The sequence below is a fragment of the Gymnoscopelus microlampas genome (assembly GCF_963454915.1).
Source record: "Gymnoscopelus microlampas genome assembly, chromosome: 24".
In the NCBI taxonomy this organism is placed as follows: domain Eukaryota; kingdom Metazoa; phylum Chordata; class Actinopteri; order Myctophiformes; family Myctophidae; genus Gymnoscopelus; species Gymnoscopelus microlampas.
The window spans coordinates 3,210,607-3,233,039 of record NC_139961.1 but is presented as its reverse complement, the minus strand read 5'-3'; the positions used below and the strand labels follow the sequence as shown (position 1 = coordinate 3,233,039).

Sequence of the window (22,433 nt, the reverse complement as noted above, 5' to 3'; positions counted from 1 at the left end):
ACTGGATGAAACAATCATTCAATCAATCAAAGTCTGGGGGAAAAAGATGACAAGGCTGTTTCAGGGGTCGCGCTAGGATTTTAATCTGCCGGTCCCAATGTCCGGAAGGATTTAAATTTATCGGACATCTGACAAAAATAACGGTCATAATTATTTGTATGCATTAAAGACAAGCAGGTGCGTAAATACAGCCTAACAATTAGGCCTACAGCATTATATTTTGGATTGAGCTATTTGAACATGAACCATCATAATATACACATTTTATATAGCAGGGTCATCTTACACAAATACATTAATTACCTACATTACCATTTGCGCATGCTGCGTGCGTAATGGTTTCTCAATAATCAATTGCGTTTGTATGCATTTTCTAATCAAAGGGCACTGCACAAAATTGGGCATTTCAGATGAATCCTTCATAACGTGGCTCAGCTGACCTGTTAGGGCAATAAATATAGACCACTACTCACTCACAGGAGGTTATACTGTATAATTAGACAGTGGATGCGGTCCGTGCGTCTAGTTGGGACAGCCGTGGGAAAGTTGATGAGTTGTGAGAATCTTGTCGTCTCCTCATAGAGCTATTCAGTTCAAAGTGGTAACGTTTTAACGTGTCCACCTCATAGAGTTAAACATAGGTCCACGATTATGATTAACGTCATGTTTCACCTCGATGCCATAGTTGCAGTAGCCTATAGCTGTTGTGAAGAGTATTTACGCATCTGTGTTAGATTTCACCTTCAACCTGCACTGTTGTTAAACTGTAGGGCAACAACTTGCCACTTTACTCACAAGTGCCATTGTATTAGACTAGTATCTGTGACATATTCTAACTAGTAATGATACAACTTGTGTGTGATTGGCTGTTAAATACACAACTTTATATAAGGTAACTTGTAACCGGACCGCGGACTGCCGAGACCGCTGGCTACGCAGCAGCAGCAACAACTAGCTCTCTTCTTTTTCCTGTTGTACCTTCACAATAAAGTGTCTCCTATTTACCGCCCAATGCAGCAGATTTTACACTGGTTATTATTAACAGGAAATAGGTGTAACCTAACAGCGTGTGACAAACTCTTTTTGTCTAGTACGTCTCTCTCTCTCTCTCTCTCTCTCTCTCTCTCCCAGAAACACACGCACGAGAGAGAGAGAGAGAGAGAGAGAGAGAGAGAGAGAGAGAGAGAGAGAGAGAGAGAGCGCTTGCAAAGCAGAGGATTGAAATGTGCCTAATTTTGCGGTGATAATTAATGAACAGCCGTGTCATTATCAACCGGTCAGGATGTCCGGAGAGATTTATTTTTTCCGGTCTTTGTCATAAATAAACGGTCAAAACCGGCAATTATCGGACTAACGCGACCTCTGGGCTGTTTATATTGTAGGCTACACTGTCTGTACATCAATGAGGGGAAGACAAAAAAAACATTAGCCCATTTTACCTGAGGCCGGTGTCAAAAAACACCTTCTAAATCCTAAAAGTTTTTAGAAAAACTGATATAGGAAAATCTAAATTGACACGGATGCTTCCTCGGACTGAATGGGTTAGAAAAATTGCATTTTAGGGCGCTCGGGTGGCGCAGTGCTAAAGTGCCTGCCCACCACCACGGAGGCTGTGGGTTTGAATCCACCGTGGTGCATCCGGCTTTGTCGAGCGTCTACACAAACACAATTGGCCTGTGTTCAGGGGGAGGGAAGCCGGGCAGGGACGGTGATAATTGCAATTGCATGTAATGCTACGGACTGGGGCGGCACATGTTGGACGAAGGCCAACATGTGCCAGTGAGGAGGGGGCTCCTCACTGGTAGGTGAGTCAGTAGGATACAACAGTAGTGAGAACACACAGACATGTGTGTGGGGAGGAATCACCTGGCATAACGACTATGTTGGGGAGAAAAAGGAGTAAAAAGCACTCACAAAAAAAGAAAACTAGCGCTACAAAAAGGGATGCAGAAAACGACGGCACATACGGTAGATTTGTCCTTATTAGAGCCAGAGCCTCTGTCTCTGGATGGGGAGCGTCTACGGCGAGATGGGGACTGGGTTTTGGATCGAGACCGCCTCCGCCTGGGAGACCTGGACCGACTTCTTCTGGATCTCCTGGCCGACCGCGACCTGCTAGGGAGATAAAGAGTTAAATGGTTAACACACATTTATGTGGTTTCTGTGAACTCTCTCCCATCCCCAAAATGGAATTTGGATATTTATTATGCTTAAAGGAGAATTCCGGTCATTTTAAGTGTTATGTTTGATGTGTGTCAAATCACTTACCAACGTAGGAATGAAAATCGCGTAACTCCACAGAGCCCCCTATCGACCCCCACCGTTGTCATTATAGGAGGATATAGGATAGCCCAAATTCGCCTATTTTAACCAATGCAAAGTCTGTTTTTTTGCTTCTAGTACTCATTGTTGAGTCCCATGATAATGTAACAGGCGCTAAAACTCCCGACAAGCTAACGGCTAATAACAAACGAGCTAACGCTGGGGCTGCTTATCTCTCTGCATGGCAGCCCCAGGTTGCCAGGTCGGGAGAGAAACCAGCAACCAGCATTAGCTCGTTCTGTTATTAGCCGTTAGCTTGTCGGGAGTTTTAGCGCCCGTTACATTATCATGGGACTCAACAATGAGTACTAGAAGCAAAAAAACAGACTTTGCATTGGTTAAAATAGGCGAATTTGGGCTATCCTATATCCTCCTATAATGACAACGGTGGGGGTCGATAGGGGGCTCTGTGGAGTTACGCGATTTTCATTCCTACGTTGGTAAGTGATTTGACACACATCAAACATAACACTTAAAATGACAGGAATTCTCCTTTAATAATTCACACCAGCAGTAGCACTTCAGTAGCTTCTGCGTTCTAAGAAAGTGGCGAGGTTCTACACGTTGTTTATGGCGAGGAATAATAATCGCCACTCTCCCCACTGCACAAGTTGAGGAAAGTTCAACTTTGCCGCTTGACCGCTTGAACCCTCGTATCCCTATTCTGAGGGCATCATTAGCCGAAAATAGCAGATCTACAAGCACACAACGCCTCACGCTGCGAGGCGGTGTGTGCTTGTAGATCTGCTATTTTCTGCAAAGAGGTTTGGAGTAGAGGGAAAAAAAGAGATGACAAAGTACAGAGTTAACGGTCAAGTATTGAGGGTTTAAGTGGTTAAATGTCTGAAAATACACATTAACATTTTTTATTTGATTTATTTGAAAAGCCAAAACCACATGGTCACCACAGGATTACACAAGAAAGTCCTGAGACTTATTTCCGTTGAGGTCCTCTTACAATTAACAATCAATACGTTAAAAATACAATACAAAACACATGTAACTAACGTAACACCACAAAGATACAAGTGACATACACAGTAGAGACACAGTACACATTACTCATTACGCAACAATACAAAAACACAAGTAACATACACAGTACATACATACATACTGTACAAACAATACAAGAACACAAGTAACATACACAGTACATACATACATACAAACAATACAAGAACACAAGTATCATACACAGTACATACATACATACAAACAATACAAGAACACAAGTAAACATACACAGTACATACATACATACATACATACAAACAATACAAGAACACAAGTAAACATACACAGTACATACATACATACAAACAATACAAGAACACAGGTATCATACACAGTACATACATACATACAAACAATACAAGAACACAAGTAAACATACACAGTACATACATACATACAAACAATACAAGAACACAAGTAACATACACAGTACACAAACAAGTGCTACCTTATCTTTCCTAGTCTAAAGACCCTCTATAGGGGAACCTTTTCTAATAGACATGATTTCGTTTTGTATTTAAAAGTCCTCAGATTTGTTGTCAGTTTGACACTGTTTTCGAGGTCATTCCACTGTGTGGCTCCTATGTAAGTAAAAGATTCCCTACCAACCTTACTTTTAAAAGCCGGCTGGCTCAAATCTGCTACACTGGCTCTGATGAAAAAATTGTGTACTTCGCTTCTCTGAGTAAAACATGTCTTTAAAAATATGGGGACCTCGCCATACATTATCTTATGAACCATGGTGAATCTGGCCATGGTTACCCTGGATTCTACTGGGAGCCAGTTGAGTTCTCTAAACTGGTTCCTACCTATATGGGATCTGGGTCCTAACCCCAGTATGACCCTGATCAGTCTATTCTGAGCTGACTGTAGCTTTGTTTTGAGGGAATTCATTAAGCCCTCGAACCAAGATGTACATGCAAAATCAAAACGGCACATAATAAGAGAATTGGCCACCACCTGTTTTGTCTCCCTATCCAAGTACCTTGCTGTCCTTGCCAGAAATTTAGTCAGTCCGGAGACTTTGCTCAATACCTTGCTGGCCATATTTCGGCCATCTAGGTTACCCTCCAAGATACAACCCAGGTATTTCCCCGATGATTTTGCTTCAATGTAGTCCGAATTTAATTTGACCTTGAATTCAGGGCTCTTTCCTAATTTGATTTTAGAGCCAAACAGAATTGATTCTGACTTCCCTGTGTGTAAAGATAACTTGTTATCTATAAGCCAGGAATTAACATTTGTCAATTCCTGACTCAGGGAACTCTCTAGTGTGGACATTAGCAGAGCAGAGTCATCCGCATACAAGAACAAATCACAGTTACAGGCGTCTGTCATATCATTCACGTATACTAAAAACAGTGCTGGGCCTAGAATGCTTCCCTGAGGGACACCATATTTCATGATGCTTGAATCAGACAAAACACCATTTGCCTCTACCATCTGTTCGCGGTCCGTAGGGATGATTGAAACCATTTGCATGCTGCCCTGTCTGCCCCCAGGGCCTCAAGCTTGTTGAGAAGTCTAATGTGGTTCACCGTGTCGAATGCTCGCCGTAATTCAAGCAGTACCATTCCACATAGCTTCCCACTATCAACCTCTTTCCTAATTTGTTCAGTTAAGAATAATAAACAACATGAATCCAACACTTTCATGGAAAAGATAATGTGTATACAAACCAACACTGATGACAGTGCTGTCAAACACGTTTATGAAGCTATCTATTAAATTAAATCTATGAAAAAGTTTAATCTGCAAAACAATTTTATACAATATATAGTGGGGGGGTCCCTGCTTCATTTCTCTGTCAGCTAAGGGGTCCTTGGCCTGAAAAACTTGAAGACATAGAAGCTGGGACTGTCAACAATACAATAATCAATGGTAAACAGGACATTGATTTGTGTTGGGTGGTCCTATTTGTTTGACTATATTTTAAAAGAAATAACTGTGTCAGTCGGCAATAGACACTGCATGCCCAGACCTTTCAAATTCCTTTTCTGTCATTCATCAAACTTTATATGAGGAGGAGTCGAGGAGACATATTGTCTTTCAATCTCTGGTTTCTGGCATTTTAAACAACTGTTCACTGTCCATGTATTATATCATCATGTCTAGACGACCCCAGTGCTCTTGACCCATTGTTGTCCTGTCTGTCCAGCATCAAATGCTGGATGAGCGAGAACTTTGTGAAGCTAAATGAGGACAAGACAGAAGTTCTCATAATTGGCTCAAGGGAACAGAAAGAATCAATAAGAAGTAGGCTTGGTAACATCACTGTAGGAAGTAACTCTACAGTCAAGAACCTGGGAGTTATAATAGACTCTGAACTGAATTTTAATACACATATAGGTCAAGTTATCAAGATTGCCTTCTTCCATCTGAGGAATATTGCACGAATTAGAGCATATCTGTCGCTGGATGATGCAAAGACATTGATCCACGCTTTTGTTTTCTCTCGCTTGGATTACTGCAACGCTCTTTTCTCTGGACTGCCAAAGAAAACAACCGACAGACTCGTTCAAAATGCGGCAGCCAGAGTTTTAACTAAAACCAAGATGAGGGAACACATTACTCCAGTTTTAGCTTCACTACATTGGCTCCCGGTTGTTTTTAGGATCGATTTTAAAATTCTTTTGCTTGTTTATAAGGCTCTCAACGGTCTGGCACCCTCCTACCTCTATGACCTCCTCCCCAGATACGTCCCAAACCGTCCCCTCAGGTCTTCTAGTGCAGGCCTACTTGAAGTGCCTGAAATGTCATATAAAAAATACGGCGAAGCAGCATTCTGCTTCTACGGGCCGACGGCCTGGAATAAGCTTCCTCTGCACCTAAGACAGGCACCCTCTGTCGACAGTTTTAAAGCACAGCTCAAGACTCATTTATTCACTCTGAATCTCTGTGCTGTTGTTTCTGTCTTTATCGTTGCCTGACCCACTGCCTTTTATCTTTAAGCTTTTATCTCTTGCCACTGTACTTTGCCACTGCTCTATTGTTTTAATTGTTTTACTTGACCCGCTGCCTCTTATTTGTAACCATTACTTCTTGCCATTGCCCTTTTTACCATTTGCTCTATTATTACCATTGCTCTAATGTTTTTTGCTTTTACCCTGTGTTTTGTTTTCATTTTTTCTTTCGTTTTCTGTAAAGCACTTTGAGCTGCATTTAGGTCATGAAAGGTGCTATATAAATAAAGTTTATTATTATTATTATTAGACCTCCAGAACCACATACACAGATCTACAAAGTAAAAGCCTGTGTTCATTCATTTAAAAGCTGCAATCCGGAACTAATTTAACCAATCTGTAAGGCAGAGTATGTTATTACAACATAACTACATCTGCAGTGGTTGCCCTACTCTTCCATTGATAAATAAAATATGCTAAAAACTTAAAATGACACTTTTGTTAACCACTTGAAAGCCAGGATTCTGGGGGGAACATTCGCCAAAGATAGCCAAAGATCTACAAGCTGCGTTACAACGCGTTGTGAGCTTGTAGATTTGCTATTTTTTGCGTAGAGTGAAATAATAGCGCACCAAATGCGCTCTTATTTTACATTACAGGTCTGTTTATAATCTCCACGATACGATTATTGTGAGCATTGTTTATCATGATAAATGATAATAACGGTTAATAAAACATCAACTGATGCTCAAACTTGGACATCATGAGATCACGAGTGCAATCACTCCTGGTACAAGGAATCCAGGGTAGTAGGAAACAAAACGTATGGATTGCAGCACAGGCGTAATATCTATATGTAACTTTTCCCTGTGTTGTTTACGTAGCAAAACAATAAATACACTGTTTGCCAATCATTTCCATGTATACCAGCAGTTATCATCAGCCACTGGAGTAGTGTGGTGGTGTTGTTTACCTACAACTACACTGTATTTTCACCGTTTGTTTTGATAGACAGGGATGTTTTTGGTCTCCCAAAACAAACGGTGAAAACACCAAAAACACAGCAAGAGGGCAGTGTGTTTCTGTAGGTAAACACCACGTCAGTCACCACCACACTACTCACTTCTGGTATATAGGGGGAAATGATTGGTGAAAAATGTATTTAATCTTTAACTATGCAAAAACAGAGCAAAGTTACCTACTATGCCTTTAAATAGGCATAAAAATGCAACCAAATGAACCCTTGCGGGTACACTTGGTTCCATTTGTACACTCTCGGGGGTTAAAGTAACACTCAGTGTTTTAGAGTGCAGCATTTTGTTCGAAATAACATGCAGTTCACTTCAGTAGCAATGCGGGGTGGTCATTATTGTGCAGTGTATTTATTGGACCAGTTTTGGTTTTATGATGCCTAAAACATTGGTTCTCAAAGTGGGGTCCTTGAAAGGTTACCTAAATGTGTTAATATAGTGTCACAATCGTTTTAACCACTTTTGCCATATTTTATACTTTGGCTATTTTTTGAAAAATCGTGCAAATTGTGCAAATCTTGGAATAGATAGTATTTATTTTCTGTTTAAGCGAACATTTTAACTCAAACCTTTGCTTTAACTTTTGCTACTTTAAGTATATTTTGATGCCAATGCTTCTGTACTTTTACTCAAGTACATTTTGAATTCCGGACTTTTACTTGTAACAGTTTTTCTACATTGCTGCATTGATACTTTTACTTAAGTAACAAATGAGTACTTTGTTCCACCACTGCAGAGCAACCCTACATATAGCAGCTCTGATCATTGTTAGCATCGTTAGCACATCGGCTAACGTTGCATAAAGACGTCTGGACGCATCGTTTCACGCACTAAAATGCTTAATCAAACGCTTTTTTAAAGTAAAGTTATGAACTAGCACACATTTAAAGGGTTTAATGTTCCGTCAACGCACCCGTTATCTCCGTGCTGGTCCTCAATCTCTCTTATTTTATTCAGAATAAAATCCTGGAAGATTAGCTCTATGTTGGCCGCCATGTTGTGTGTGTCACCAAGGATACAGACCCGGGTAGCAACACATGCCGTGCGTGTTTGGTTCCATGCTGACTCTGGTTCCTAGCAAGGAAGAATTTCTTTGACCAGATCTGTAGGGGGCGCAGTGGAGTATCTAAAGCATTGTTTTCCTTCCGGTGAAATATTTTATTTTCAGACCAAAAAGTGTATTTCAGACGTGAGGTGGGGGGCTCAGAGTGTTCCCACTAAGGAAAGTAGGCTTTCAACATCTTAAAACAGTCTTTGTTTTGGGGAGTAGCGTGAGTAGTATTAGTAGTATGTATGTGTTATGGAGAACTCCTTCTAACGCTATGGACCAGAGCTAGGTTGCTAATAGTTAGTTACAGTCATCTATGGTTATTGGTTACACTACAGTCAACTCTATGGTTACAGTAGGTTCCTACTTCCTCCTAGCAGTGCTGCCAGGTTTTGCGAGAGAAACAAGCAACCAGGTCCCCTATGAAAACAAGCCCAAAAGAAGCTACTATGGCACTTTAAACATAATACATAGGCTATTTTAAATAGCCGACCTACAAGCTTGTAGATCTGCTATTTTCAACAACAAGCCCAAACAAGCAACTGCGCTTTAGAAACAAGCCCAAATCATCAAGTTCACTTAAGAAACAAGCCAAAAAAAACACCCGCAACTACCAATATTTAAGAAACTCTACAGAAAATCAAACACAAAGTGACTTATAATAAGCGGACATGGTAACACTGCCTAGTAGTTAGATTCCTGTTCCCTAGCCAGGATGTGGGTTTATACTGTGTTGCTGACAGCCAGCTGAGCTGCCAGACAAAATACATGTGTTACTTGACGTAGCACTAATTTCATGTAGAAAAAAAACATATTCTAACGTAATTTAGATCAAATGCTGTAACTTAATTATTGCTGTATTGACAGTATTCTCAACATATTTTGGATTTAGAACAATGTTGAGACACTGATAGCCTACAGACTCTTTTATATGACATATTCCATTACTTATACACGAAACGATATAGAAATAATCCCAAATGTTTGTTGGTTTTGTATGGTTTGAGGAAACTTTTCTCTCAAACCACAAAGGAGCTGGGTGAAGTAAGAACTTGTTCAGTTTCCATGCGTTTTTTGTTGTTCAGACTTGATAAAAACAAACCTGATTCCAGTCTGGATAGGCCACAAATCTAATTATGGGTGCCAGTGTGAACGTAGACAAAGTGTCTTTATATGGATTAAACGTTTTGGGTCATGTCAATTATATTGTTAGGGTTGGATAGACAGTGATAACATTATACTCACTTTTTGTCTGGCCACATACATTCTTGATTGATTGATGTACTTTATTTAGTAAGACATGAGAACAGTACATGACAGTACATAACAGTACATGGAAGTACAAATTCGCAATACAAGGTCTACTAAACTGGATAGCTCAGTTAAGCACGTAGCTTGTTTAAGATGAGATCCCCACGCACACAAATCATGATGACATATAAGAGACAGACAGATATACACACTACTATACAGAATGTCATACAATCAGTTTACAGGTTACTGGTATGAAGGGTGAAAAATATGTACAAAAAAAGAAAGAGAGAGGGGGGGGGGTAGGTTAGGTTAGGACATGGGGTAGGTTAGGACTTGGACAGGGGCCATTTTTGAATTGCAGCCTCCTGAAGGTGTATCTTTAGGGCATTTTTGAAAGTGAGTAGGGTTTTACACTCCTTTACTCCTTAGGGCATTCCACATTTTAGATGAATAGCATGAGAAAGAGTTCATTCCCTTTGTTGTGCCAAATCTGGGTTGAACATGGTTTGTGGAGCTGCCTCTGGTGGAAGTATTTTGACAAATACAGGGGGATCCCAATGTTGTGGTGTATCTTGAAGACCAGGCCCATAGCAAGTTGCTGTACTCTGTCCTCAACCCTAAGCCATCCAATCCTAGAAAAATGATCAGGGGTTAGATGGGTTTTGTAATTGAGGCCAAGAAGTAGCCTTACAAGTTTGTTTTGGGATGTTTGGAGCCTTGTTTTTAGGGCCTTGGAGGTGTTGTGATACCATGAAGTGCATGCATAATCATAATGACCTTGTATGAGGGCCCCTACAAGAATCTTCAGAGTATTCTTACTGACTTTACGAACAAGCCTCCACATCCTCCGTGTTATTTTGTGGACCTTTTTGATCGTCTTTTCAGCGTTTTTGTCACCTGAGAGGTTTGCCTCCAAGATGGAACCCAGGTAGGTAATTTCCTCCTTTCTTGTGATAACATTTTCACCCACTTTGATCGTGAAACTCTCAGCCTTTCTAAGGTTAGGGTTGGACCCAAAGAGGATGGATTCAGTTTTACCCAGGTGTAATGAGAGTTTGTTGTCGGAGAGCCAGATGCAGATCTTGTTGAGTTCAGTGCTGAGAGTTTTCTCAACCTGCAGCCTGTCCCTGTCCGAGACCAGCAGAGCCGAGTCATCTGCGAACAGGAACAGTTTGCAGTCGCAAGCTGAAGACATATCATTCACATATATCAGGAACAGTAGTGGTCCTAGTATGCTTCCTTGAGGAACACCACAAGTCACTGGGAGGGGAGGGGACTGGGTGCCGTTTACTTCCACCACTTGCTCCCTCCCTTCCAGGTAGGATCTCATCCATTTCACCGACGTGTCATCAAAGCCTATTGCTTTGAGCTTATTGATCATAATTGGGTGATTAACGGTGTCAAAAGCCTTCTGGAGGTCCAGCATGACCATGCCGCAATATTAGCCCTTGTCGACATCTTGTTTGATAGAGTCGTTCAAATAGAGAAGGCATGTGTCAGTGGAGTGGTTTGTTCTGAAACCAGATTGGAATTTGTAAATTAGATTTTTTTCGGCAAGGTACTTATCAACCTGTTCGTAGACTATTTTTTCCATGACTTTCGAGATGGAGCTAAGAATAGAAATAGGGCGGTAGTTGCCAGGGTCTAATTGGTTTCCTTTTTTGTACAGAGGGGTCACTCTTGCTTTTTTGAAGTCGTTAGGGACCCGTCCCTGTATGATGGAGAGGTTTATTATGTGGGTAATGATTGGAGCAATGGAGGTGGCTGAGTCTTTTAGAAATTTAGCGGGGATGTTGTCGGGACCTGTGGCTCTGTGTTGTTGGAGTGCACTCAATTTTTTAAACACCTCATCTGTTGACACAGGGGAGAGTTTAAAATCATCTTTGCGTACACCCTGTTTATCGTAAAATGAATCAACATACTCTCCACCATGACTCCCAGAGTGAGGGGGTAGTTTTTCAACTAGCTCTGAGGCCACGGTCGTGAAGAATATGTTGAGGATTTTACTCACTTCCCGTTTGGATGAAATGAGAGTGTCATTCACCTTGAGGTTTATGTTTGTAAACCTGGTTTTCAATTTCTTGCTGCAGCCTAGTAGGTTGTTGAATAGCTTCCAGAGCTCACGTGGTTTGTTTTGATTTTCCTCAATTTTGCCATCGAGGTAGCTTTTTTCTGCTAACAACAGCATGCCATTAACCTTGTTTCTTAGCATGTTTTTCTCTTTTTTGAGTTTCGCTACGTGGGATTCGAGACCTTTGTTGAAGCTTTTGGCAAGTTTGATCCTACTTTTATGATAGTCAGAACACTTTTTGTCTCTGACTTTCATGGTAGTAAGGATATCCGAATTCATCCATGGAATCGAGCGGGTTTTGACCCTGATGGTTTTCATGGGAGCCACACTGTCCAAAATTTGAATGAATTTGGTTTTGAAACCAAGCCAAGATTCGTCTACCTGTGTGCTGTTTAGTACGTCGGACCAATCCTGTTTATCTAGTCTGTGATCCAAGTCCTCACTCTTGTAGTTTTTGAGGTCTCTGATCGTGACTGTTTGGTGTTAACCGGTCTTAGGTTTACGTTTCTTTCTGGTGCAGAAGATCATGTTATGATCAGATATGCCACAGGTAGAAACACCACTATTGAGGATTTTGTCCTTGTCCGTTGAGATCTATGATAGTTTGAGTGGAAACACACAGCCTTGTGGGCTGAGTGATCAGCTGGTGGAGTGAGTGCCGATTACAAAACCCCCTGAATGACTTAAACACTGACGCTTCCTTACGGAGCATGTCAGTGTTAAAGTCACCAAGAAGTACTGTCTCCTCATTGTCCACTTTAGCTAAACATTCATCAAGTCTATCATAGAAATCAATCTTGCATCTTGTCCTCATAGGATAAGCCTATAAGCCAAGTAGAGGCACCTGTGGCTCCAGAGATGACTACAATATCTCTGGGAACTTCTAACATAAATACTAAATACTCTAAATTCTAGTTCAGAACCTAAGTGCAGGCTGATTGAACACTTAATGCATAGAGGTTAGTGATAACTTAGGAAAAAAACAGGTTTGTACGCTTTCAAAAAGGATTACCGTAAAAAGAAGTAACTCAAATAATAATCAGGTTTACTGGATTATTTGCACAGGAGAGACAAGGTGGTACAGTGTCAAAAATATTCTCTACTGGTAATACAAAATGTTCATCATTATAACAGACAGTTTATCTCTTATTAAGCCCACCCCACAATATAATATCAACATGAACAGGGGCAAAGGCTCATCTTGGTGGCACGGTTAGCTGTGCTAAGGCATCATAAACTGTAGCCACAACTTTCATGGGTAAGAAAGAGTAGGCCAGGGAGCAAAGACATCTTATCTTAGCAGTTACAGAACTGTCCCTTCTGAGCAAATACATCATACTTTATGCAATTATCCAAAGTGATACAATACAATAATCATACAATAATTATAATCTAATAAACTATCGATTATAAATTATCCATCAGTTAGACAGAAAACATGGTGAGTAATGGGGGGGGAAGTGTATGAATTGTGGGGTATCGATCAAAGCCAAGAGTCAGACAGTGGTGGTACAAGCCCAAACATGGGTTTTTATTTAAATGATATGGCACAGAATCACTGCATAAACGGTCAAATCATAATAAAGGTGAGTATCTAGCACTGTGAATAATTGTTTAACAAAAGTTCTTCCCAGGGTTGGGGCTCAGTAGACATCAATCATTCAACAAGGTGCGACACAGATTCAAAGAGGGGGGGGGGGGGGGGGGGCGGGGGCAGTGAGCTCCGCTTCACACCTTCGTCTCAGAGCATTGTTTCTACAGGGAATCACTTGTTTAGAGGGGCCGTCCTCACCCCTTTCAATAGGCCTCGCTCTACCTTTGCATGCGAGGCTTGTGTAAGACCCATACGGTACCTATAACATATAAGAGACAATATTTTAGCGGACTTTTCACTTATCAAACACACAAGCTTTGGAAGGGAAAATAGTGGAGTCTTTTTCTTAACGCCTGGCTGCCCGTCCTTCACCATGGAGAGGTTGATACTAGTAAGGGTGAGAGAGCAGAGAGTATTTGTAGCCAACGCCCTGGCCATCACACAGGTGCGCTGAATTGTAGTTGATCGAGGAGGCAGAGTGGCAGGTACCGCCCCTCGATGACGCAGCCTAGACTGAGGCGCTGCCTTTTGGTCCTCTCTCTGTCTCTCTCTCCCTGCCTCCCCATGGTTATGGGCTTACCTGCCAGGCGGTCTCGTGGCGAGACTCCACATATCACCCCCCTAAGCCCGCCGCCTGGGTCGGGGGCTTCAGTTTCCACTTCCTCGTACAACCTCGAGAGGGCGTCTGCGTGTGGGATGTCCTTCCCCGGGCGATGTTCAACTTTAAAGTGGTAGTCCTGGAGCTCCAGGAACCATCTCGTCACACGGCCATTTCGGTCTTTATTGATAGATAGATAGATAGATAGATATACACATTATTCACTTCTGCACATAGTAACAGCGGGTCGATGCCGACGTGTACGCCACAAGGAGCAGCTGTCCCACCAGTTTCATCCTCCTCGTTGTCACAACACAAACTGCTGTCGACTTTATCAAAAACTATTATGTCTTTTTACATCACCGTTGTGACAAAAGTTTTTGTTACAAACTGGACAAGTCACAGGCTTTTCTCCTGTATAATAATAATAATAATAATACATTTTATTTATATGGCGCCTTTCAGGTCACCCAAGGTCGCCTAACAAAACAGAAAAGAAATACAAACAATAAAGCAAGTTTAAAATACACACAAAATACACATAAGGCCTGCAGCAGACTTTTACTCAAGGTGAGCATAGGCCTGTTTGAAAAGGTGAGTTTTGAGGTGGGATTTGAAGGTGGGGAGTGAGTCCATGTTTCGAATGTCGGGGGGAAGGCTGTTCCAGAGGCCAGGGGCAGAGCGGCTGAAGGCTCTACCCCCCATGGTGGACAAACGAGCAGCTGGGGGAACAGTGAGGTTGGTGAAGGAGGAAGACCTGAGTGACCGGGTGAGAGTTTTGATATGGATGAGATCAGACAGGTATGGGGGGGAGAGTTTGTGGATGGCATTGAAAGTGTTGAGGAGGATCTTGAAGTCTATGCGGTATTTAATCGGTAGCCAGTGGAGTTGGTGAAGAACGGGGGTGATGTGGGAGATGGCAGGGGTTTTGGTGATGATGCGGGCTGCAGCGTTCTGGACCAGTTGGATTTTATGGAGGAGTTTGTGGGGGAGACCGAAGAGAAGGGAGTTACAGTAATCGAGGCGGGAGGTGACCAGAGAATGGACTAGGATGGCAGTGTTGTTGGGGGTGAGTGAAGGGCGGAGGCGGTTGATGTTGCGGAGGTGGAAGTAGGCTGACCGGATAGTGTTATTGATGTGGGAATGAAATGATAGGGTGCTGTCGAGGACGACACCCAGACTCTTGACTGTATGAGTCCTCATATTGTTGGGGGTGAGTGAAGGGCGGAGGTGAGTGAAGGTGAAGTTGAGTTGAAGGTGAGTTGAAGTGTGTTGAAGTGTTGAAGTGTTGAAGTTGAAGTGAAGGAAGAGTTGAAGTGAAGGTGAGTTGTTGGGGGTGAGTGAAGGGCGGAGGTGAGTGAAGGGCGGTAAAATGTTACAATTTTTTTTCAAAATTGGCCTTTCCCTTGTATGAGTCCTCATATGTCTTTTGACATCACTGTTTTGACAAAAGTCACGGGCTTTTCCCCCGTATGAGTCATCATATGCGTTTTTAGGTGACTCTTTTGAGTACAGCCGTGGCCACAAACTGCACAAGTGAAACTCTTTTCCCCTGTATGAGTCCTCATGTGTCTTTCCAGATCGTAGTTGTCCCGAAAGCCTTTTTTACAAACAGTACAAGTGACTGGCTTTTTTTTTGTTGTGTCTTGTGTGACTTCAGTGTGTTTAAAGGTGACTGATCTACACTGGGCTCCCACTCATCACTGTCTTCAGTGATGTCATATTCAGAACAGTGTGAAGAGAGGAGCTGGTCACTAGTTGGATGTGATGTTCCACAGTCCTCTACATCAGCTGGTGTTTTCATGTGTTCAGTTGAGGTGCTGGCTACAGGCTCTGTGTCTCTGTTTTCACCATCATCACCTTCACTTTTCACTGCTAGTAATGTCAGCATTGGCCTATCAACCTCTTTTGGTCTTTGAAGAAGCTCCTCCTGCTCCTCTTTAATGTGTGGAGGCTCTGGTCCCTCTTGGACCAGACTGGGGCTCCTCTCTTCAGGGGAAACCTCCTCTTTACACACAGGGAGGTGCAGGACATCTAGGAAAAAGATACAATGAGAGACCGGTAAAGGTTTGAACATTTTTCAGTGTGTCCTCTGTTTAATGAAAAGCTAGTCCACACACATCCACTTCAGTGCCCAGGTTGCAGTTCTCAACAGGAAGGAAAATAAAGTATGCACATCAGTAAGAAAAGCTCCGCTATTTTTATTGCGCTCTCCTTTCCTGAGCGCTCATCTCCTGATGAAGATCTGACTGATGGAAACGTTGAGAAACAGATTACTATTTTTTTTATCTGAAACCTAGCATAATTTATGGTACATTCAGATTGATCTAGGGGTCCACACATCAATGTAGTCAAATTGTTAACGTTAAAATCGATTACCGATTCATATTGGACGGTTGATCTTTACACCATTAGTACCGACAAGCTAATATTGAAATACTTCCATCATATATATGTATATATATATTAATATATAATATATTAATCATATTCGGCCTTTCGGTATTCGGCCAACTGTTCTCCATTTTCGGCATTCGGTTTTGGCCAAGAATTTCCCATTCGGTGCATCCCTACCAACTATCTGCTATAGACCCTTGCACTTCCTTCCGTCGACGATGTCAGATATGTGAGATTGTAGATTTTTTCTTTCTTTGAGTCTCCCTTTTACCACAGACATCTCTCAGCAGCAGTCACCAGTAAATAAAAGAGTGCATACCGATTATGTACAACTTTACTACATGTTTAACCCATTAAGACCTGGAACTGTGTCATTTTTAGATTTGGGCTAAAAAGCTTTATTTTACACTTTGGCTATTCAAAAATAGCAGATATACAAGCTCATAGTGCGGCACCGAGTGCCGCGCTATGAGCTTGTAGATCTGCTATTTTTGAAAGATCGTGAAAATGTGTGCAAATCTTTGAATATATATATTTTTTAAAGCGAATATTTTTAACTCAAATCTTTGCTTCTGGGGGGTCCCTGGAACAAAATATTTTGATGGGGGTCCACGGCCAAATACATATCATTTTGGGGGTCCTTGACATGAAAAGGTTTGAGAACCACTGATATAGAAACTTGTGTTTTGCAGAGAACTGTTGGGATTTAGGAGACATGTAGAATCGGCTTCAGGTCTTAAAGGGTTAAACCTCCAGTAAATAAAACACTACATACCTATTCTGTACAACTTCAACATAGGTTGCATCCTTGCATCGAACAGTCCTCTGTGCTCTGTGGAAATCACCAGTAGAAAAGACTTAGCAACCTCACATACAGAAAACATAACTCCTCTATTCTCTTTTTTACATACAGTAAATGGCTTCTGTTGTCTGCTTGATATTCTGCCTCAAATGCTATTTATTTTTTAAAGCATTAGGTGTGTGTGTGTGTGTGTGTGTGTGTGTGTGTGTGTGTGTGTGTGTACACGTGCTTGCGTGCAGATGTGTTTGCGTTCGTAGCAAACCATGCGCGTGATTCAAGCTTTATCACCAGGAAAGAGTCTTAAACGAGTGCATCCAGAAAAAAGAAATCATGGAAAATAAGTGTTTTCAGTGGATATATCTGTTGTGGGTAACGTTGTTAGCTTGTACAGTACTTGTGGCACTTCATATCAAGAAGGAATGGCTGCCCGTCATATTGTATATTGGGCCTGATTCACTAAGCCCGGTTACGCACAGATACAGATACTTATGCAAAAGTATGCACGTTCCACGAACAGAGTCTGATTCATCATTACATTTTGGCCGTGATGTTAAGCGTTATGTACGCTGAATCTAACGTCTGCTCGGAGGCACTCGTATGAGAAACATATCATAATTATGTGGCTTATTCTTCATGCAAAATCAATTAAAACCTCAAATAATATATGAATGTGGCCAGGCCAACATTTGTGTTCTCTTTCGACCTCCATGGCAGCGAGTAAGTCTAATGATCTCACCTGGTTGTACAGTAGATTACATTACATTACAGTCATTTAGCAGACGCTTTTATCCAAAGCGACTTACAATAAGTGCATTCAACATAGGTAGGGAACGAAACTACTAATCACCAGAAGTCTTAAGTGCATTTCCTGCAAAAACAAGCAACCAAGAGAATACCTAGCGCTAAAGTAAAAGGTTACCTCTCGCTCTACTGCCAAGACCCGGCTCTTCATCAGCTGTCTGTGCAGCACCACCACCACCCCTCTCCTCCTCCTCCTCCTCCTCCTCCGGCGACGTGTAACTCAGGACTAGAAAAATGCAATTCATTATTATTATTTATAATGTACTGACAATAAGGTTACATTTGTACATTCTCAAAGTTTGACCAGTAAGGATCCATTTGCCAATCTTTACCAGCTGTACAATAAACAATAGCCATCAGGCCTAGGAGAGACACCGTGGCTCTTATGCCATGTACAATATAATGTATAAGGTACAAAGATGAAAAGATGAACACATAATGTACTGACAATAAGGCTACATATAACCAATCATGATAACATAGGATTTCCTCCACAGAACCAAATGGATCCTTACAGGTCTGTAACTCAAGAGTGTACAAATGGACTCCATTTACTAAATACATTCATTTCATCTCACATGTGCAGGGAAACCTTACCTCTAACCTTACCTCTAGCTGAACGTGCGGCAACACACTCAGTATCTGAAAGCATAGTAAAATATCAGATAGTTATGGTAAAGATATGCACAAAATCAGAGAAGACTTTTACAGTTGCCGTTGGGTTTTTTATCTTTGTAAATGATAAAAGCATTGAACCAACAGATAGGATAGAAATGTATTTGTCCACTTGTTTGACTTCCCAGGTAATACACAATGTTTGGGTCCACATCAATATCAACTCCATTCATTGACTTATTGTATGCTACAATGCAAGCTGGCTTCTGTTGTGAAAACATATCAGTAAGAAAAATAAAAAGCTTTCCTCTAGTTCTACTGCCAAAACCAAACTGTCCATCAGCTGTCTGTGAACTGTGTGCAGCACCACCCCTCTCCTCCTCCTCCTCCTCTGACGTGTCTAAGTAAAATATTGGTATAATATGTAAATATGATGTCCACAAAATCACAAATTTCAGGCATTAGCAGACATTCTTATCTATATCTGGCAGGCAGGCAGGCAGGCAGGCAGACACAGCCAGAAAGATGATAGAATGATAGATAGACACAGACAGACAGACAGACATATGTGAACGGATACAGTGCTTTAGGCATCAAGTAGTCATTTTACAGATTGTTGAAGTACAGAATATAAGCTTTCATATGATGTATCATTCATTGAAATTGGAACACATTTGAAGAAGATGTGACCATTTTAATCTTGTTATCTATAATAGTCCAAACTGAGATAATCCCTCCTAAAGAATTTCCACTTCTATAGCACCTCTCAGCTCCAGGTAATGGGCGTGAACAATGGGTAATTTATTCAACCTAGCCACTCCTCTAATCACTCCCCCATTGACACCTTTCAGTCAGCTGTCCACTATATAGAAATTTGATGCAACACAATTACATATTTTTTAGGTATTTTTACTTAACTGGAGTATTTCCAATACTTTGACTTCTACTCTACTACAGATCAGAGGAAAATATTGCACTTTTACTCCACTACAATTATTTGAAAGCTTTAGTTACTAGTTACTTTTCAGATGTAAACTATGATATAATGAAACATACATTAACCACTTTAGCCCTATTTTATACATAGTCTATTTGAAAATAGCTGATCTACAAGCTTACAATGCACATTGCGACGCGTTGTGAGCTTGTAGATCAGCTATTTTCAAACATTTTAGTACTTATACTTTAGGTACTTTAAGTACATTTTGACACCAAGACTTTAGTACTTTTACTTTGATTGAACTCAAGTAACATTTTGAGCACTTTTACTTGTAACAGAGTATTTTTATATCGTGGTATTGCTACCACCGAGTGCTTCTTCCACCACTAAATTTGAGTGGCCCACTGGTAGTCGACTACGGTCGAGGTTTACCTATTTAATAATGAAAGACACGACCAGCTAGGTCCTGGATTAACTCCAACCTGGTGTTTGCACTCTCCATTTACAACCCGTACATCTACATAAACGTTCAGATTTCAAATATAAAGTGCTTATCTCATGGCCACGGATGATACCATTAACTTCGGATGGGTCTAAGTACCCGTATCTTCCATATTGTTCAATAAAAAGCATTTTAATCCAATCGGCGGCCATTTTCTCATAGAGTTATAACGTATCAGGAGTGCAATACACCCTAACCATTACGGCCACGTAGTTGAAAAACAACGGAGACAATGGCCATCAATCGGATCAAAATGCTTTTTATTAAACAATACGGAAGATACGGGTACTTATGAGGGCCCATACATAATTATAACACCCGTGGCCATGAGATAAGCACTTTATATTTTAAATCTGAACGTTTATGTAGATGTACGAGTTGTAAATGGAGAAATGCAAACACCAAGTGTACGTTCAGCCATGACGCGTGACCGTGAGCTAACAATGCTAAGGCCTAGCTCGTTATTCCACCGTTGTTTTGTCCACAAACATCTTCGGTGAAATACTTCCATACGAACGTCGAGCGGCCTGTTGTTTAGCTGGGGCTGCCATCACAGCTGCTGTGTTCGCTACAATGTTATATTGATTATACAACTAGATTCTGTCCCGAAAAAGACTAACGCAACACTGGCCGCTTCGGCGCTTAATCCCACCGTGGTGAAGTTAGTTTCAGCCTCAGGTTGAATATTACTCCAGTAAAGTAAAAATACCTCAAAATTGTACTTAAGTACAATACTTGAGTAAATGTACTTAAGTTACGTTACACCCAGTGGTGAGCTGTGGATTTTTGAACTAAGGGTAGCCTACTGTATTTTATGACGTCACGTGCGCAGGCATGTGCACATAGCCACTTAATAATACTGTATTCAACATGTGATTATTAATGTATTTATATTTCTTATTATTTTGTTCACATTGTTAATTTGTTGTTTTTATTTTTGTTTCAATTAATCAATTATTTTATTTTCCTTTTAGTTTTATATAAAAGCCCTTTACATAGACTCACCCACACATAAGCAGTTAAAATAATCAGACAACTTGTCTTTGTCTTGTCTCAGAGAACTGGGTCCTCTGCTAAGCGATCCCCTTCACACTCAGTGCAGAGACTGTTGTCTCTCATTGTGAGAGGAATGTAACACATACACATTCAATTCAAGTCCATGGCTTTTCTCCAAGCCTAATGTTATGCAAAGCAGCCAGGTAGACGCTATTGAGAATGTCTCGCCACTGACGGCGCGAACCTTCAGAGGCTATTGTTTAAACTTTAAGGTGTTAACGACCGCCGCTGACGGTGAGTGCATGTGGAGCACGCGCGAGCCCCCAGCCCCCACAGTCTCAGAACTAAGGGTACGCCGTACCCGCCCGTACCCCCTAGAGCTCAACCCTGGTTACACCACCACAGAGGAGCGATACTGATGGGCGGGGATTAGGCTTGTAACCGGAGAACAATGGGCCAACAACCAACCAAAACCACTCTCATGTTAATGTTATCCCTGCAAGTTAAAGCCACTCTCCGCCCCCAAAAGACCGACAGAAACACACAGAAACACTGCTCTTTTTGTAATGTAATTTAAACCACTTAATGATTCTAAAACGCCTATCCTTTGGACTATAAACCTTCTTCAACATTCGAACTGTGTTAATATGAAAAAAAACGAAAATCACAAAAAAAAAAGTTAGAAAAGCTATTTTCTACTGCTTGTCAATGGGCGAATTGATGCCCTAAACTGAACACCAGACCTGCTCACATATTATAGGAAGAAAGGTGATAGATGGAGCAGGAGATATAAGAAAAAAGAACATAACACATGTCAAATAATCAATAATATATACAGATTGTGTATGTAGTAGCATACAGACAGACAGACAGACAGACAGACAGACAGACAAAACATATGATAGACAGACAGACAGACAGACAGACAGACGATAAAATGTACTTACCATCAGGGAAAGAACTGGAAGCGGCGCTTCTGCGCCCGGTGGCTCTCTCTCTCGTGTGTGTGTGTGTTCGTGTGTTCGTGTGTGTGTGTGTGTGTGTGTGTGTCTGTGTCTCGTCTGTGTCTGTGTCTGTGCCTGTGCCTGTGCCTGTGCCTGTGCCTGTGCCTATGCGTGTGCGTATGCGTGTGCGTGTTCTCTCAATTCTATCCATCTCTGTACGGTCTCTCTCAAAAGCTACTCCTTACTGCGTCCCCACAAATGGCCATTGGGTCCCACACACTTTTATAAACTTCTGTTCCACTTTGATCCACGGAGTCTCACAGCTTGTTTATGATCAGTCCTGATTGCTGTTGTCCCTGGTGACGCACCGGAACGCGGAACTGCCTTTCAAATGAATGGACGAACTTTTCTTTCGTTTGTTTGTACATATTTATCCACAATAAAGAAACAAAAACAAACAAAGAACGCACTCAAACGCAGGGGGATCTTAGAAGAGAGCCTTAGAATGTTTAACTTTATGAGTATGAAAAATCGCTTAAATAACTATTACATTGATTATGTAGAACTCATTGAGTTTTAAAAAGGTTTAGAATTGTTA

General features: G+C 41.4%; 2 protein-coding genes across 5 annotated transcripts in view; one reads left to right on the top strand and one right to left on the bottom strand.

Annotated features, from left to right (window-relative positions):
- Positions 1–22,433, top strand: part of LOC311041053 (uncharacterized protein) — a gene marked incomplete at its 3' end in the record, with an annotated part of 464,158 nt that overhangs the window by 139,882 nt on the left and 301,843 nt on the right. The window lies entirely within an intron of this gene.
- On the bottom strand, positions 13,395–22,131 carry LOC311041160 (uncharacterized protein). Of its 4 annotated transcripts, none has more exons than XM_084051683.1 (5): positions 21,839–22,131; positions 18,436–18,480; positions 17,957–18,064; positions 17,011–17,067; positions 13,395–15,872 (listed from the first exon to the last, which is right to left on the bottom strand). In XM_084051683.1, exons 1-5 carry the CDS (start codon positions 22,044–22,046, stop codon positions 15,403–15,405), a joined length of 888 nt encoding a protein of 295 aa, XP_083907809.1. In that variant the 5' UTR covers positions 22,047–22,131; the 3' UTR covers positions 13,395–15,402. The 4 variants fall into 4 exon arrangements, with proteins under 4 accessions (XP_083907809.1, XP_083907810.1, XP_083907811.1 ...); XM_084051684.1 differs by having other exon boundaries at positions 18,448–18,480; XM_084051685.1 differs by lacking the exon at positions 21,839–22,131 and having other exon boundaries at positions 18,436–18,772.

What these genes read in the sequence shown, in the direction of transcription:
- LOC311041160 (XM_084051683.1), bottom strand. Translation starts at nt 22,046, where the DNA reads ATGGATAGAATTGAGAGAACACGCACACGCATACGCACACGCATAGGC. An exon ending in TTCCAGTTCTTTCCCTGATG is followed by an intron (nt 18,481 to 21,838) that starts GTAAGTACATTT and finishes CTATGCTTTCAG; the next exon opens with ATACTGAGTGTGTTGCCGCA. An exon ending in AGCTAGAGGTAAGGTTAGAG is followed by an intron (nt 18,065 to 18,435) that starts GTAAGGTTTCCC and finishes GCATTTTTCTAG; the next exon opens with TCCTGAGTTACACGTCGCCG.